This window comes from Strongylocentrotus purpuratus, unplaced genomic scaffold, assembly GCF_000002235.5.
Source record: "Strongylocentrotus purpuratus isolate Spur 01 unplaced genomic scaffold, Spur_5.0 spur5_scaffold_1, whole genome shotgun sequence".
In the NCBI taxonomy this organism is placed as follows: Eukaryota; Metazoa; Echinodermata; class Echinoidea; order Camarodonta; family Strongylocentrotidae; genus Strongylocentrotus; species Strongylocentrotus purpuratus.
Genome location: NW_022145594.1, coordinates 4365837 through 4382460, shown reverse-complemented (window position 1 = coordinate 4382460; position 16624 = coordinate 4365837). Strand labels below are relative to the sequence as shown.

Here is a 16624-nt window from a genome sequence, read left to right as displayed (position 1 = left end):
GAAGTTATTTTGTCCTATGTGTTACAGACTTGGTAACGACATGTTCATAAAATATTTTAGTATTTCAGATAAGCATCATGTTAAAGAGAAAGAAACACAGAGTCACAGATAGAGAGAGAGAGAGAGAGAGAGAGAGAGAGAGAGAGAAAGAGAGAGAGACATAAGAGAGAGACATGAGAGAGACAGATATATATATATATATAGAGAGAGAGAGAGAGAGAGAGAGAGAGAGAGAGAGCGAGAGAGTGAGTGTGTGAAATAATTTTTGTAAAAAGCAGGAATAACAATAGGAAACTCAGGACAGAATCAAGGAAGTCATTAAGATTAATGACATAATCAAAAGGTAGTTAATCATACCATGTGATAGTAAATGAGGATATTAATAGTACAAATTCTATCAGCTCAAACTTATTCTTTTATAATCCATGAATGATAGCACATGTGTTGTGATAAGCAACTTTATAGGATCACTTCAGAGTTATTATTGGCCTAATAAATCTTTAAGGGAGGGTCAGTAAACTTTGTAGTATAGCTTGACACTTTCTAAATGTGCTTTGTAAAACAACTCTTTTATATCTGTTTCTCATGTAGCCTTTCTTTGTTGACAGTTTGCCTTTGATGTAAAGTCAAGTAATGCTTTTTCTTGAATGAAGCATTTTGTTAATGTCTGCACAGAATTTTTTCCATTTTATATAAGAAGAGGAAGTTATGGCCATCCTTGTTCTGATGTTCTTGTGGCTCTTCAAAGTTTAGTCTCAGTAAAATGGCAACCAAAACTGTCAAAATTACCTGTGAAAAACCTGTCAGAATTTACTTGGATGTAAACAAAACGTATCAAAATGATCTCATCTGTTTGGCCGGAGCCAGAATGGATTTAACTCATATGTTTTAACACAGAGTGAATTCCTTTCTTGCTCTGAAAAAACAAACTGAAAGAAACCTGTCAGAATCACCTATAAACATAATGGAATGGACAAAATTTTGTCTACCCCTTCTTCTGCCCCCCCAACCCCCCCCCCCCCCAAAAAAAGGGGGGGGGGGAGAAAAAGAAAGAAAGAATTGATCACAAAGCAATGAAAAGCACTCACATTTTAAAGGCAGTGCCCTGTGGGTTTTTTTTTACCTATAAGAAATGACAGCTGCCTGGAGGGTAGTGGAATATGATGTATTGAGTCAGCCAGCTGCACTCAATTTTTTTTTTGAGTAAATGTAAAATTCATGTCAAGCAGTCGGCTATTGAATTATGGAAGATATTGCAAGTGCTGATTTTTCAGCCAATATGGTGTGACTATCCCCCACTCTTTCTCTCTCTCTCCTTCTCTCTCTCTCTCTCTCTCTCTCTATCCCTGTCTTTCTCTAACCCTTAATCTCTTCCCCTATATATATCTCTCTCGCTGTGTCTTTGTTTGTCTGGCTGTGTCCCTGTTGTGTCCCTCTCTCCCTCTCTCTCTCTCTCTCTCTCTCTCTCTCTTTCTCTCTCTCTTTCTCTCTCTTTCTCTCCCCTGTCGTCCTCCATTCTTATCTCTCAACATTCTCCATCTGTCTCCCCTATCCCCCTCTCTCCCCTCTCTCCCCCTCTCTCCCCCTCTCTCCCCCTCTCTCCCCCTCTCTCCCCCCTCTCTCCCCTCTCTCCTCTTTCCACCTCTCTCCCTCTGTAACTCATCATCAACTCATCTCTCTTTCATTAATATAATATTAATCTCAATTTTTAATTCCATTTTTTCTCTCCTCTCTCTCCCTTTCCGTCTCCATTCCACCGTCGATTAGAATGCAAGACCATATTGAATGGTCTATCAGGATGTTTTCTTCCTGGTGAATTGATCGCTATCATGGGACCGTCCGGAGCAGGCAAATCATCCTTCATGAATGTCTTAGCTGGGTACAAGTAAGTGCTCCATCACTATTTAAAGGTATAGACCAGTTTTGGAAACGCCCCCCCCCCCCTCTCAAAAAATGGAATGAAAGCTCTTATTACCAATCATGTGAAAGAATATGTTTTGACTAATACGTGATGATACAAATTTAGCTGGGAAACCGCTTACTAATTGATATATTTGGTAAATTATTATATCTTTCCGGACTGGATAGATATCGCGCATGTGTCGCGTAGTCCTATACTTCTTCCTGTGTACAGTGCTTGTAACTTTGCCAAGACTGGGCCGAATTTGTTATCATTTCGATGATTCCAGAACCTTGCAGTACACACCAATACTTATATGCTAGATGATCAACCTTTTCTGATCAATTCCACAATGTTTCTTTCACAATGCACCCGTATGACCAGAACTGGTCTTTACCTTTAACTTGTTGAATACTAAGTCCAAGATAACTCTGTCTCACATTTTTGGAAAATGTCTGTTATTCTAAAATGTAATAGATCTGTTTGATAGAACAGTTACGCACAAATAGTTTAGCTGAAAATAACTCATGACTAGAGAAACGAAGGTCTTAGGTTCGGTAAGGGACACGGCAAGACATTAATCCTGTTTATAATAATAATGATAATGATAATAACAATAATGATAATGTGTCTTCTTTAGCTAGAGTAGCCTCATTAGTTGTTCTCCCTTTGTGTTGCCACTCTCATCTCCGGCCAGGTTTTAAATGGGTACCCAGACGGATGCAAAATTCTTTATAAGTTTGTTCAACATTGTGAGGTTCTGTAAAATGACGTCTGGCTGGAATGCTCCCCAGTGAGTGGAGAGTGTGCATGCAGGCATGAAACTGGGATAAGAGTATCTCTGTCAAGTGCTTAGAGACAACGTAGATATATCAAGTGCTGTATAAACCAAGAATATCATTATGAATAATCCTTAATTGTTCAGAACTAACCTGAATATTGTTCCAAAGAATAGATTTTCTGTAAAGTGCTTAGAGGCGTCGTCGATGTATCAAGGACTATACAAGTTTAAGTTTGAGTTTTAAGTTTTATTATCCAAACAAAAAGTACATCAATATAACAATCAAATGTGAATGTTTAACATTGAAAGGATATCATTATGAATAATCCTCAATTGTTCAGAACTAACCATAAATATTGTTTTGCTTCTTGTTTTCTTTGATAGAACTACAATGACTAAAGGTACGGTGCTGGTGAATGGAGAGATCCGTGATCCGCAGCTCTTCAGGAGAATGTCATGTTACATCATGCAAGACAGCCATTTATTACCACATCTCACAGTCAGAGAACAAATGCATGTAGCGGCCGGGCTAAAACTCCCTCGTAGGATGAAATGGAGTGAGAAGAAAGCAGCGGTAAGGATAGATTGAATGAGGGATAGATAGATAGATGGCCAGAAAGAAAGATTCAAAGATAGATAGATAGATAGATACATCTTACTGTTATAGATGCTATGCATGTAGCGGCTGAAACTCCCTTGCAGGATGAAATGGTGTGAGAAGAAAGCTGCGTAAGAATAGATTAAATGAGGGATAGATAGATAGATGGCCAGAAAGAAAGATTCAAAGATAGATACATGTAGATAGATACATCTTATCGTTATAGATGCTATGCATGTAGCGGCTGAAACTCCCTCGCAGGATAAAATGGTGTGAGAAGAAAGCTCGTAAGAATAGATTGAATGAGGGATAGATAGATAGATGGCCAGAAAGAAAGATTCAAAGATAGATACATAGGTAGATACATCTCACCTTCAGGAAGCCACAAATGCATGTAGCGGCCAGGCTAAAGCTCCCTCGCGGGATGAAATGGAGTGAGAAGGAACCAGCGTAAGGATAGAATGAATGAGGGATAGATACAATTTAGAGATACAGATAGATGAATAAATGGGTATAGAGATAGATTGATATACAGATAGACATGTAGGTGGATATGTAGATCATACAATCTGAAGCTGTGCATGTTGAGGCCGGTCTGTAACTCCCCATAATGGACTAAAAAGATTGTTGCATTAGGCCTGTCATCATCAGCTCAAGATTGCCAAATAGCCCGCCATTTTCCGATTTGGGAAATAAATCAGCTCGAGACTTGACCTCGAAACTTGAGCTTGACAAATTGCTTAACAAATTAGCTTGAGATATTTTGCTTAGTGTTTGTGCAAATTGCGAGTCTTCGGGCTGGTGCAAACGCACCGGACAAATAGCAGGACAGTTTGCAAACTAGCTCAAGATATCTTGGGATGATTATCTCAACCAAGTCCCGCTAATTGCAACTTCAGGCTAATGAGGACGCAAATTAACTGGATAATTTGCGATGAGGATAGTTCTATTTGCGGGGTATTTGGCAATCTCGAGCTGTTGAGGACAGGCCTCTTGTGAGGATGGATCTGATATGGAATAGATTGATAATAAGATACTGCTGATTTATTCCTGTATACAGAAAGATGAATCAATAGACCGTACTATCTGGATGTGTGCATGTTTTTCTTTGGAACAGATCGTTTTGAAAGCAACCATATTCCTGGTCGTTTGGAAACTCACTTGCTTCTGTTTATCCCATCACCATGGAAACCATAGAATGAATGCATGCCGTTGCTAGACTATGATGCATACAAATGCAGCATAAGAACAAAAATAATTCCCACTCTCATTATTTATCTAGGATGATCTATAGACATGTATGCCCACGGTGCATGCATTAATCTGTGTGTATCGTTTCCTCACGGTTTACCATCTATTAGAGTAGAATTTGACTTGAAAATATAGGAATGAAACAGTCCCATGATTCTTTCAATCTAAATTATTGATTTTCTATTGAAGCCTGTCTGCACTTCTTGTAGCTACATGCGCCCTCTATATAGCAAACAATGCCTGAGCGGTTGGTCCCCATGATGCCCCTTTTCTTATGTTAATTGAGAGCTGATTTGATGAGATAACCACCTGTCAGTGAGCATACAGGGAGGTCTAATCCCTCCTGGCCAAACTAGTGCAGACAGGCTATAAATTGAAAATCACAGCTCTCAAGGTGCACATAAATGCATAATATCTATTTATTCGTAGACAGTGTACATTCTTTTGACACAAAATGTTTACATCCATCAGGCTGCATATATCTATCTTTCTACATGCATCTAGTTTCTGTCTGTCTTTTAATCTATCTACAGAGACAGAACTTATTTCTATCTATCTGTCTATCTACATATACATTGTATTATGTACTCCATAATTTATCTTTCTGCCCACTTGTTATAATAAATATATATTGTAACAGTCTCATGGTCTCAATACTTCTGCATCGATCCTTGTCATAGATGGAGATATCTGTTTCTTTCTTTATCTTCTTTCCTCTCTTTCTATATATCTGTTCTGTCCTTTCTATAATACATTATCCTTATCTGTTAATGACCATGAATGTTTCTGCTCATCTATCTTGTACCATCCTATCTATGTTAAACTTATAGAAAAATCTACTTACCCATCTATCTATCTATCTATCTATCTATCTATCTATTTATCTATCTGTGTGTCTATTTGACTATCTATCTATTTACCTACAATGTATCTATCTACAGTGTATCTATGTGTCTTTCTATCTTCCTTTCTTTCGATTAATATATTCATCTGTTTATCTATCTATATTCCTATTGATCTGTCTTGTATCATCACTTCTACATGTGACTTTTAACAAAAACCTGGCCATCTATCTATCTATCTATATATATATCTATATATCTGTGTATCTATCTATCTATCTAACTATATTAAGCAAATAACTACCGTTGGTGAAGGTGATGGGACAAACTATCACTTCTGAGGCGATCTGGATGTAGCTATCTTTCCGAAGTGAAGCTGAGGAAAGATAGCGTATAAATTCAGATCCCTGAGGGAATGATAGTTTGCCATCGCCTGAAACCAAAAGGTGATTATTTGCTTTATATTCCACATCGGAAACATTTCACTTCTTCCGTCATTTTTAGAGCAACAAGTCATCAATTAACAGATAGCAAACGGTGTATGATACGTACACAGTGCATGCAGTATGGTGGTGTGACCATATAGTTCGTGCGTGGCCAAAGTTCGCTAACACTAACACTAAAAGCGCTTAAAGAGGAAAGCGATACGCAGGGTATACAATTAAAGTGTGTTGCACTGTGTAGATAGTAGCCTATCTACACAGTGTAACAAACTTTTGGCTTCTCCCAGCAATGATGGGCGAACTATCTTTCATCACATGATTTACTTTTGACCAATGGTAGAGCAGGATTCTTAGTATGTGGAATATAAATCTATCTATCTATCAGTCTATCTATCTTTCTTTCTATCTATTTATCTATATATCTATGCATGTATCTATCTATATATTTATGTACCTATCTTTCTATCTATCTATGACTATCTACCGGTATCTATCTATCTCTTTATCCATTCTACTATCTATCTTTTTATCTTTTCTTGGTCTTCTTTATCTAACCTTGTTCTAGATCGATGAGATCATGAGCCTGCTTGGTCTTATAGAGTGTGCCAAGACCAGGACCTCTCAGATCTCTGGGGGCCAGACCAAGAGACTAGCGATAGCCCAGGAACTGATCAACAACCCTCCCGTCATGTTCTTTGATGAACCTACCAGGTAATCTTTTTCTTCAATGGATCTGTATCTCTTCAACCATTCTTGTCCCTTTTTTGTATATGTTATGGGGTAGCCCTGCTTACAAGCTGACAACATCTGGAGCATTCCAGCAATTTTTATATCCCCTGGGGGTGTTTCTCAAAGATCCGAAGTTGAACTTACTCTAAGTTGGCCTTAACAATTATGGAAAGCGGTTAGCATCTTTGAAAATATTTTGTAAAAAAAAAGTTATTTCAAAAGGCATAACATGTTGATTCAAATCATTCATATTTTCTATTATGAAGGAGATTTCATGTTCTTTATGTAAATACTGGAATTTCTGCTTATGAATATATTTCATTTTAAGGCTACAAATGGCTCTCCATATATTTGAAGTCCAACTTAGAATTTGGTTCTACTTAGGATCTTTGTGAAACACCCCCTGTTATGTAGTAATTGTGATTTGTTAAATAATTATTTAAAGAATAATTCAATTCACAATTCATCGTGACTTTATATTATCAATACTTTATATGTTTTTATAAAGGAAGTGAAAATAAATTACTAAATTGACTTTAATAAAACGGAACCTTTTTTGTGTGCAAATTGCCTCTCTTCATCCAGGTGTTAAACATGCTGAATGTGTTTCAAAGATAATTTAAAGCGGGACTGCACTACTTGTAGCTACTTGTGCCCTCTATATAGCCAACAATGATATATATACCATGCTTTGCACCAGCTAGAAACAAACCAGATTTGGGCGATGTTCCCGAATTTGAGTTTTTTGGACGACGGTTGCTGATTTGAGGGGAAAAAAAGAAAGAAAAGATATATCCAACTAACCGACCCAGGTTCTGGCACTTAAAGGGCAATACAACATTTTTAATTATAATAATTGCAGGGCCCACAGAAGAGCAGTATTACAACTGATGTGGCTACTCTGGTTTAATGATAACCAATGTTTTTTTTTCTTCTTTCAGTGGTCTAGATAGTATGTCCAGTTTGACCTGTGTGAAGCTCCTGAAGAGCCTGGCCCACGGGGGGAGAACTGTCATCTGTACTATCCATCAGCCAAGTGCAAAACTCTTTGAGATGTTTGATAAGGTAACGATCAGATTAAATATCTTCAAACTGTTTAAATGCTATAAATTGTTCTATTATTGCGGTGTACAAGAGGATTTTACATGAAAATGCCGTGATGGTTATCAATGATAAACGAAGAAGAGGTCACACAAATGATTATTATCAGTTTCATTGGAAGTATAAAATAAAAAGTAACAACTCTGCTTTTGAACTTCATTAGTCTTCAGACTTTGTGATGTGTATTCTAAGGACATAGGGAAAAAAAAGTTAGTTTAGAAGCCGAGCAGGATCACATTATACATCCTTATAATAATAATAATAGTAAACCACTTAAATCTCTAAGCGCTATGGATATTAGAGTGGATAGAAGCCCTGAAATGAGTCTAAATTTGGGGGGGGGGGGGGGGGGGGGAGGAGGGGGGGAGTGGCCTGTAACTCACAAGCATACTTTTCACCATAAGCCCCTCCATATCTCACTCCTTTCTTTTTTGTTCTCACTTTCTGTTTTTGTCTCTTTCAATAGAATCCATATATATTGTGTACCTTTTACTTAATGAAATAAATGTGAAATATGAAACGATAAACTGAATCTGAAATGTAGAGGATTTGTGGTCCATCGGATAAGTCTCCCGAATGTGTAGGGTTCAAATCCCTGCCACAACATTAAAGTCCTTTGGCAAGACATTGATTTAAATTTGCCACTCTCGACCCAGGTGAGGTTTTATTTTGTTTATTTTTCATTTCCAACAGAACAGTTTGACAAGAAATCAGATATACAATTTCAACGTTCAATAATATAATACATTTTACATGGTTTAAAGTTATGAATTAGTTCATTGTTGCCTGGCAGGAATTGTAAATAGTAATTCCTTAAAATGCTGTAGCGCTGTTGCGGCATTTGTGCAAAGGCCAGGGTAATAATAACGGAGTGCCACAAGTGGCAATGGCCAGGCCATTCATGAGCGCTGTACAAGAACTCACTATCATTATCATTATTTAATGTGACCTTTGACACTTGTTGTTTTTGTTGTTTCTTTTCTAGTTATACATCCTAGGAGACGGCCAGTGTTTGTACAGAGGCACAGTAGCTAACCTGGTTCCATACCTTCATTCCATGGGCTTTGTATGCCCACCCTATCACAACCCAGCCGATTTTGGTAAGATGGCATGAGGGAGGGGGGGGGGGGAGGGGAAAGGGGAGGGGGAAAGGGAGGGGAGGGGATAAATACATGTACAATTAACAACTAAATTATTCATATATAACAAGATTTGTTACTTTTTATGAATGTGAAAATTGATTTGTCCCGATTTATGTTTCGTGAGAATATGACATATTAAAGCTTACATCTAAAAGTATTCAACAAAGGCCCTAGTCAACCTTTCATTCTTGACGTAGGTAAACACAGAAATATCAACATTTACAAGTGGTATGAATAATTAAGTTGTTAACTACATGTGTATGTGATGTCCTGATATATGTTTCCATGATAGCTGAATGTAACTTGGAATATGCATGTGCAATGTATTAATGTTTCATGCTCCATTTAAAAAATGAAACCGAAAGTAAATACTAAAACTTGAAACTGGTCTGCTGAATGATTTAATAGTCATAACTCTTTTCATCCACTTATTTTGCCTTAATGATTTTATCTTGTTAATCTTACGTACCTTAGCATACAACTTTTGGTAATTGATTTGTAATGATTTGGTAATTTTAGAGTATGCTTACAATCGATTCAGCTCACAAATTAATAATAATCTATGAATATCTGAGAGGAAATATGATTGCATACACATATTTTGATTTATCTTTATTTTTTACTATGAACTTTAACAAATTTTGAATGCATTTTGTTTTAATGATTTTATAAAATTGTAAAAATTCACACAATTCCGCCTTCTCGCTACGAGACGATTTTGACGAAAACAAAACATTAAGAATAGTATGATCCTTCATCTACTATCACCACCATGAAAATATGTTTCTATCTCAATTTTTATCTCGATTTTTGATTTTCTGCATTTTCTGAATGTTTCTTGCCATCTCCCCTCATCTGTAACGATAAGGACCCCCTTTGCCTCTTTCCCCCTTCATCTCTCTCCTTCTTTCTCTCTTTCTCATCACTCCAACTCTCCCTCTCCTTCACCTCTCCCTTTCTCTTTATTTTTTAACAAAAATTTGAATTTGATCAATGAATTTTTATGAAATGTCTGTTTGATTTTCGATTTATGTCATATTTTGGGTTACTTCAATATTAATTAGTTGTATTGTATCTTTGTGAAACAAATCGCAAATTTGCCATTGGCCGCGATGGTCTGTTTAAAACCATTTCTATCTATTTCTATTATCATCACTCTCCTTTTCCTTTCACAGTCATAGAACTTGCATCGGGTGAATATGGCACAGCCATGGAGCAATTGACCAAAGCCGTGGAGGACGGAGAATGCGAGCGATTCAGCAGCCATACCAGCCAGTCGTCCATACAGGGGGCATGTGGGGGCGTGGCCGTTGCTAACGGCAACTCGCAGACCAATAACGGCATGGCAACGGTGGTGATTCAGGAGCCAGACGGGATCAGTACCAAGATAACAACAGTAAGTGATGAAAAACAAGCAAGATGGCTCAGTGGTAGAGCAGTTGTCTTGTATAACTGGAAGGTCCAGGGTTTCAAACCAGGTTGATGCCTCAGCCCCTTTTGGTAAGGCATTAATTCTCATTACAAAGTCCCCTGGAGAAGACTTACACATACCTGCCAACCCTTACAAATAATCCAGAATATTCTGTTTTTTCAAAAAGAAATTGTGCCAAATTAAGCTTGTTTTATCATGAGCCGTGATTTGAGAGTTCAAGTTTTGCGTGCGTCGAATATCTGCATGATCGAGCAGCGAATTTGTATTCACTTTTTTCTACAGATTTACCTTGTATTTGCCAGTTACACTGCCGCTGCATGTGCGAACGCCTGGTTAAGGGTACAGATTTCTTATTTTCGAAGGCGTACCGTGCTAAAATCACTAATTCTTATTTTCAAATGTTGACAGGTATGCTTACATTTGGTGATCCCCTGGTTGCATACCTACAAGCTTGCTCTTGCACATGCATGCTTTCTTAGTAATCAGGTGAAACAAACCAACAATCAAACTTATCAGAAACTAGAAACCTGCCTGCATTAATATAACAGGTTGGTCTAGATTGAATAAATTAACGCAATACTACTGAAAAACCAGGAATTTTCATGACATAAAACTTTCAAGAATTGTTCAGTTGGGCTATTTTCACTGCAAAAAACTGTTCTCGAATTGAAATAAAAATAGTGTTATGTCGGTTGCAATTAAACTATTTGACAGCATGAACTTTTCATGAATCTAAACCTTTCAAAATGTTTGCAAACCTTTATCACTAGAATAGTTAATGGTTTTTACAAATTGAATTAAACTACACAACATTTCTTTAAACAAATTTGCAGCAGTTTGATGAATGAATGAATAATGAGTGTCACTTGATTTACTACATGTACATGTTTCTAATGAAGTACTAGGATGCAAGCTAAGAAAATTTATACCCATACCTCTCAGTATATAGTTAAATTTGTGTGTGTAAAGCATCATATTTACTGATGGTTAGTTAGAGATATACTTTCTGTTTACTTTAGTCAAGTATTAAAGGGGATATCTCAGATTTCTCGCTGATGAAAATGCTGAATGTAAATGTTTACTTTTTATCCATCAAAACATTATTATCAGAATAATATTTTTTGTTTGCCTGCAGCCGGAGCACAAATTGCCAGACTTTTTAACGACAAGTTTTGGAACAGATGTTTTCATGCAGTTCTGGGTTCTCTTCAAGAGAACTTTCATCACCATCTTCAGAGATCCTGTAAGTATGATGATGGTGAAATTTATGGTGGTTATGACGGTGATGATGATGATGATGATGATGATAATTATGAAGATAGTGGTTGTGGTGAGAGTGATGATGATTAGGATGATGATGATGACGGTTGTTTTGGTAGTAGAGATGATGATGATGATCATGATCATGATGATGATGCTGATGATGATGATGATGATAACGGTCGACGGTTGTCGTAGTGAAATTATGATGAAAATGATGATAATGTTAATAACGGTTGTCATGGTAGTGAAATTATGATGATGATGATGGTGAAATTGATGATGATGATGAAAGATGACAATGATGTTGGTGTGATGCTGCTGCTGGTGGTGATGGTGATAATGATAATGATGATGATCTTGATAATAATGATGATGCATCCCGACATGCCTCTCACCCTCCTCCTTCTCTCCTCCTCCTCCAGACCCTCACTCACACACGGTTCTCCTCTCATGTAGTCATAGGGGTCTTAATCGGCCTCCTCTATCTTGACATTGGTGATGATGCTGGCAAGGCATTCAACAATGCCGGTTTCCTCTTTCTTTCTATGCTGTTTCTCATGTTCTCTGCAATGATGCCTACAGTATTATCATGTAAGTGTGCCCACTTTTCCATCACAATTCAAGGTGATTCTTTGCAATTCGTCTGGTGTCACATTTGTCTTTCATCCATTAATTTCGAACAAAAATCAATAATCTCCTGATAAAACCAATAACTGATTGTAACAACACAAGAAAGAACTATTAGTAAGTGTTCATGCAAAGAGATATTCATTTTTGGATAAAATGAATTGGAAGAAACATAACTTGTACAGGACATAGTGGAAGGAACCTTCAGCATAGGTGGTAGTGGATTCTATGGGAGCATAATTCTTAGGAAAAAGTCCTAACTACCTGACCGCCCCCCCCCATAAAAAAGATGAATTAGTTCAAAACAAGTTAACACATGTAATGTGAGAAGGGGGCGGGGGTAGGATTCAAATGTGCATGCTTTCGTCCATGTTGTTTTCTGTTGTGTTCATCTGTTATCATGGTAATAGATTGGCAGTGTGGGTATTGGATCCAGTGCTCATTGATGACATAACTGTAATTCTGCTCCTGTTATTCCAATTATTATAATCTAGCTTCCACCATGTCCCTCTTTTCATCTCATCCTATTCTCCTTTTTCTCTACATTATGCTGATTATCATGACAGTTTCCAGTGATTCTTTTTTATTTGCTTTTCCAATTCTGTTCATAGCATCCCGGTATTCAAATAAGCATTTTGGTCAGTCGTATTATTACTGGTATCAGCGAGCGTTTCTCAAACTCTTTCTTGTCTCTCTCTGTTTGGTTTGCTGTTTAGTTCCACTAGAGATGAATGTTTTGATACGGGAGCATCTCAATTACTGGTATAGCTTGAAGGCATATTATATTGCTAAAATGATGGCTGATCTACCATTCCAAGTAAGTATGGTGCTCTCACATCTGCCCCAGCAACAATAGCTCGATCCAGGAGGGTGTTTCACAAAGATCCTAAGTCGAACTTAACTCTAAGTTGGACTTATACATTATGGAGAGCCATTTGTAGTCCTAAAATAAAATGTATTCAAAAGCAAAAATTCAAGTGTTTTAGACTTTTCATAAATCCTCCATCAAGAACATGAAATCTCCTTGAAAAAAGAAAATATGAATGATTTGAATCAACATTTTATGCCTTTTAAAATAACTTTTACAAAATATTTTCAAAGATGTAATGGCTTTCCATTATTGTTAAGTCCAACTTAGAGATAAGTTCAACTTAGGATCTTTGTCAAACATCCCCCAGACGGATGTTTCACAAAGACTAAGATCAAGCTTAAAGATTATATCTGAACTGAAAAAAGGAAATGGATGAATTATATATCAACAGAAAGCTTACAAGCCATAGATCAATTATAATAATATCAATTATATGCCATTTTATTGTTTGTCAGAGGAGTAACAGCTCTCAGAAAACTCAAAATCTAAAGCTCTGAAAATAGAAGTTGTCGACCTAAAAATTCAACTTGATGACATCATCTTATGTGGAGTACGCATATTCACAATGACTTTGCATTAATTAAGCACGGCTCATCGCCTCAGTTTTATAGGTAAACCAATAGGGTCCACATGTTCTGTCGTCACTGTAGCTTTGCCTTTGGCAAAGTTGACCCTTGTTGACCCGTAATTTGGAGGGGTGCGGAAAATGAGGTTTTAAATTGATTTGTGCAATAAATAGGAAAGGGTAAATACTTTGAAGTTGCCTTATGTATCTTTATTGTGTTTTTAAACTTACAATAGCTAGGGTAATAATTTCCAAAGCTCTTTGGAAGTGCATAGAGACGTTATATAATGTGATATGCGCTATACAAAAACTGAATATTAATATATTGTTATGAAATTGTTTTTACTTGTTGTTTACTGTTGTACAGTGACGTAAAACCTCTACCATACAGAGGAAAGTATTATTTGATGGCAACCCTTTCATTCCTGTTTTATTTTCAGATTATAATGCCTGCTGTTTATTGTACGATAGTCTACTGGATGACAGGACAGCCCACAGATAGCGGTAGATTTACATTATTCATCGCCATGGCAATATCCACATCATTAGTTGCACAGTCATTAGGACTGATAATAGGTGCAGGGCTACCATTGGAGGTAAGACATTGGGATTTCATTTACCATTAGCCTCATTAGGTAGCGTAGTGTAGGGTTGCGGTTCTCACACAATTCCTAGCAGTCTTAACACAGAGGGCAGCCCAGCAGACATGTTTTCAGATTGATACCTGCTGGCTAACTAACCAGGTTTTAATGTGTAATTGCATTACTGCATTCTATGTAGCATTCCACATACATTCCATGCAAATTAGAAGAAACAAATTAATATTCATATACCGGTAGTCACATACAAGTATAAATCAACATCACAAATTATTCTTGAATATTCAAACATAAACGCGAGGTATATATTGACTATTCATAGTTACGTAAATTATACTTTAAAGCCCCACTGTCCTACTTGGAGCTACTTGCTCCCTCTTTATAGAAAACTTCCCCAATCGGTGCCTGTTGGTCCCCCATGATCCTCTATTTCTTATGTTATTTGAGAGCTGAGTTGATGAGATAGCCACCTGTCAGTGACCTCGCTGTGTGGTCTAATCCCTTCTAGCCAGACTAGTGTTGATAAGCTTTACTACATCGGGTGAACATTGATAGATGAAAGTATGGTGTATGAAAGGGTGAATGTGAATGAGGGATGACCTGTTAGTATGAAAGGGATGAATCATGGATATGAAGGGAAGTTTAAGAAGTTCAAAATAAATCCCTACAGTAGGTTGCTCACTGACATACAAAAAAGCCGTCCTTTCTTTCTCCTTTTTCTCCTTCCCCCGTTCTCTTGATTTCTTCTCTGACCAATCACCCCCTCCCCCCCCCCCCTCTCTTTATACCTTTGATCAACTTTGTCCCCTATAACTGTTCATCTTATCATCCACCACCTCTTATCTCCCCTTATCTTCCTCCGATGCTCCTCTAACTTCTACCACCTCTCTTCTTATTTTCCACAATATCTCCCCTTACCTTCAACCAATAATCCCCTCATCTTCCACTTCCACTCACTCATCTTCTACCAACTCTCCCCTTTCAACTCTTTCCATACCCTTCATCATATCTTCCCTTGCCCCTGTCGACTCCCCCTCCCCTCCCTTGTCCTCATCGACTCCCCCCTCTCTTGCCCCCATCGACTACTCCCCCCCCTACTCTTGCTCCCGTCAACTCCTCCCCTACCCCCATCGACTCCCCCCCCCCTCTTGCCCCCATCGACCCCCCCCCCCCCCCCCATCAACTCACCCTTGCCTATGACCACACCCTAACATAACCAGGTGGCTGTATTTGTAGGTCCAGTCTCGAGCATCCCCATCCTCCTCTTCTCGGGGTTCTTCGTCACCCTGGATAACATCCCTAGCTACCTGCGCTGGATGAGCTACGGTTCCTTCGTGCGCTACTCCTACGAGGGTGTCATGATATCCGTCTACGGTCACGATCGAGGACCCATCCCTTGCAAGAGCCAGGACCACTGCATCTTTGAGACGGCTCAAGACATTCTAGACGAGCTGGACATTGGTTCGGACAACCTCACGCTGGACTTTGGTGTCTTAGCCGTCTTCTTCATCATTCTCCGTGTCATATGTTACTGCATATTAAGGATGAAGGTCAAACGACTCATTTAACCAATGTTTCCTCCGATTTGTATATTTCCAGGGGGGTGTTTCACAAAGACTAAGATCAACTTGAAGTTGGACTAAACTATGACAGGCCATCCATGCCACTGGTTGCTCTCACTATTGGTCTCTCAATTATGATCTTATAGATAATACTTTTTCCTTAAATAATGAATTATCGAAAGATTTCAATTCTGTAGATTTGTGACGTCCCTTGAGAGACCAATGCCAGAGCAAACAGTGGCCTAAACAGCCCGCCATAGCAGTCCAACTTAAAGTCAATCTTAGTCTTTGTGAAACACTCCCCAAGTCCCACTTGAGATTCAATGGAATTATAATTGTACTTGAGATTTTTCCTATTTTCATCTTTTGTTGTCATTGCACCTAGAATTACTTTATTTTGATAATGTAAAATGGAGACAGCTCTTGTACCCTTGTTTCTACTTTCAATTTTCTAATTCCCAATCCTCTTTTATTGGGACTTTTCTGAACAAAACTCAGGCCTATGACAGCGAAAAAATTCATGTTTCCATTTACCGGTAGTTCATCAAAACTCTGTGAATGATGAATTGTACTACAATACATATTTAGACTAAATGATTGTCTTTGATCCATTCCTTGAATGTTTCCAATTCATATTTAGCACTCTACGGAATCGGATCTCAGGTCTTTGGAAGTGCATAGCGATCCTCTAGCTACTCTCTATGATCTCGCACATGCATCAAATGCAGATTTGACAATCAGTGTTACAATGTAATTTATGTCACTACCAAAATGGCTGATTTTTGTCTTCTAAATTTATGTGTGTTAAGGCTTTGTTTGTTCATCATGTTCTGGATCAATTGAACAGGTTGCATCCTGGGGCCCGTTTCACAAAGCCTTTTTTCAATGACAAATGACAAAAATCATGGACAAATCTGC

At 37.9% G+C, this 16624-nt stretch overlaps 1 protein-coding gene across 2 annotated transcripts in view; it reads left to right on the top strand.

Moving 5' to 3' along the window:
• LOC754353 (ATP-binding cassette sub-family G member 4) overlaps positions 1-15876 on the top strand; it is a 51301-nt gene extending 35425 nt beyond the window's left edge. For both annotated transcript variants that reach the window (XM_030977544.1, XM_030977545.1), the window contains exons 4-14: positions 1768-1885; positions 3066-3255; positions 6381-6526; positions 7486-7609; positions 8631-8745; positions 9963-10183; positions 11355-11462; positions 11905-12073; positions 12826-12926; positions 13986-14141; positions 15365-15876. In XM_030977544.1, the coding sequence (XP_030833404.1) occupies positions 1768-1885; positions 3066-3255; positions 6381-6526; positions 7486-7609; positions 8631-8745; positions 9963-10183; positions 11355-11462; positions 11905-12073; positions 12826-12926; positions 13986-14141; positions 15365-15712 (1796 nt within the window). In that variant the 3' untranslated portion in view covers positions 15713-15876. The remainder of the gene's footprint in view (positions 1-1767; positions 1886-3065; positions 3256-6380; positions 6527-7485; positions 7610-8630; positions 8746-9962; positions 10184-11354; positions 11463-11904; positions 12074-12825; positions 12927-13985; positions 14142-15364) is intronic.
• Positions 15877-16624: the final 748 nt, after the last annotated feature.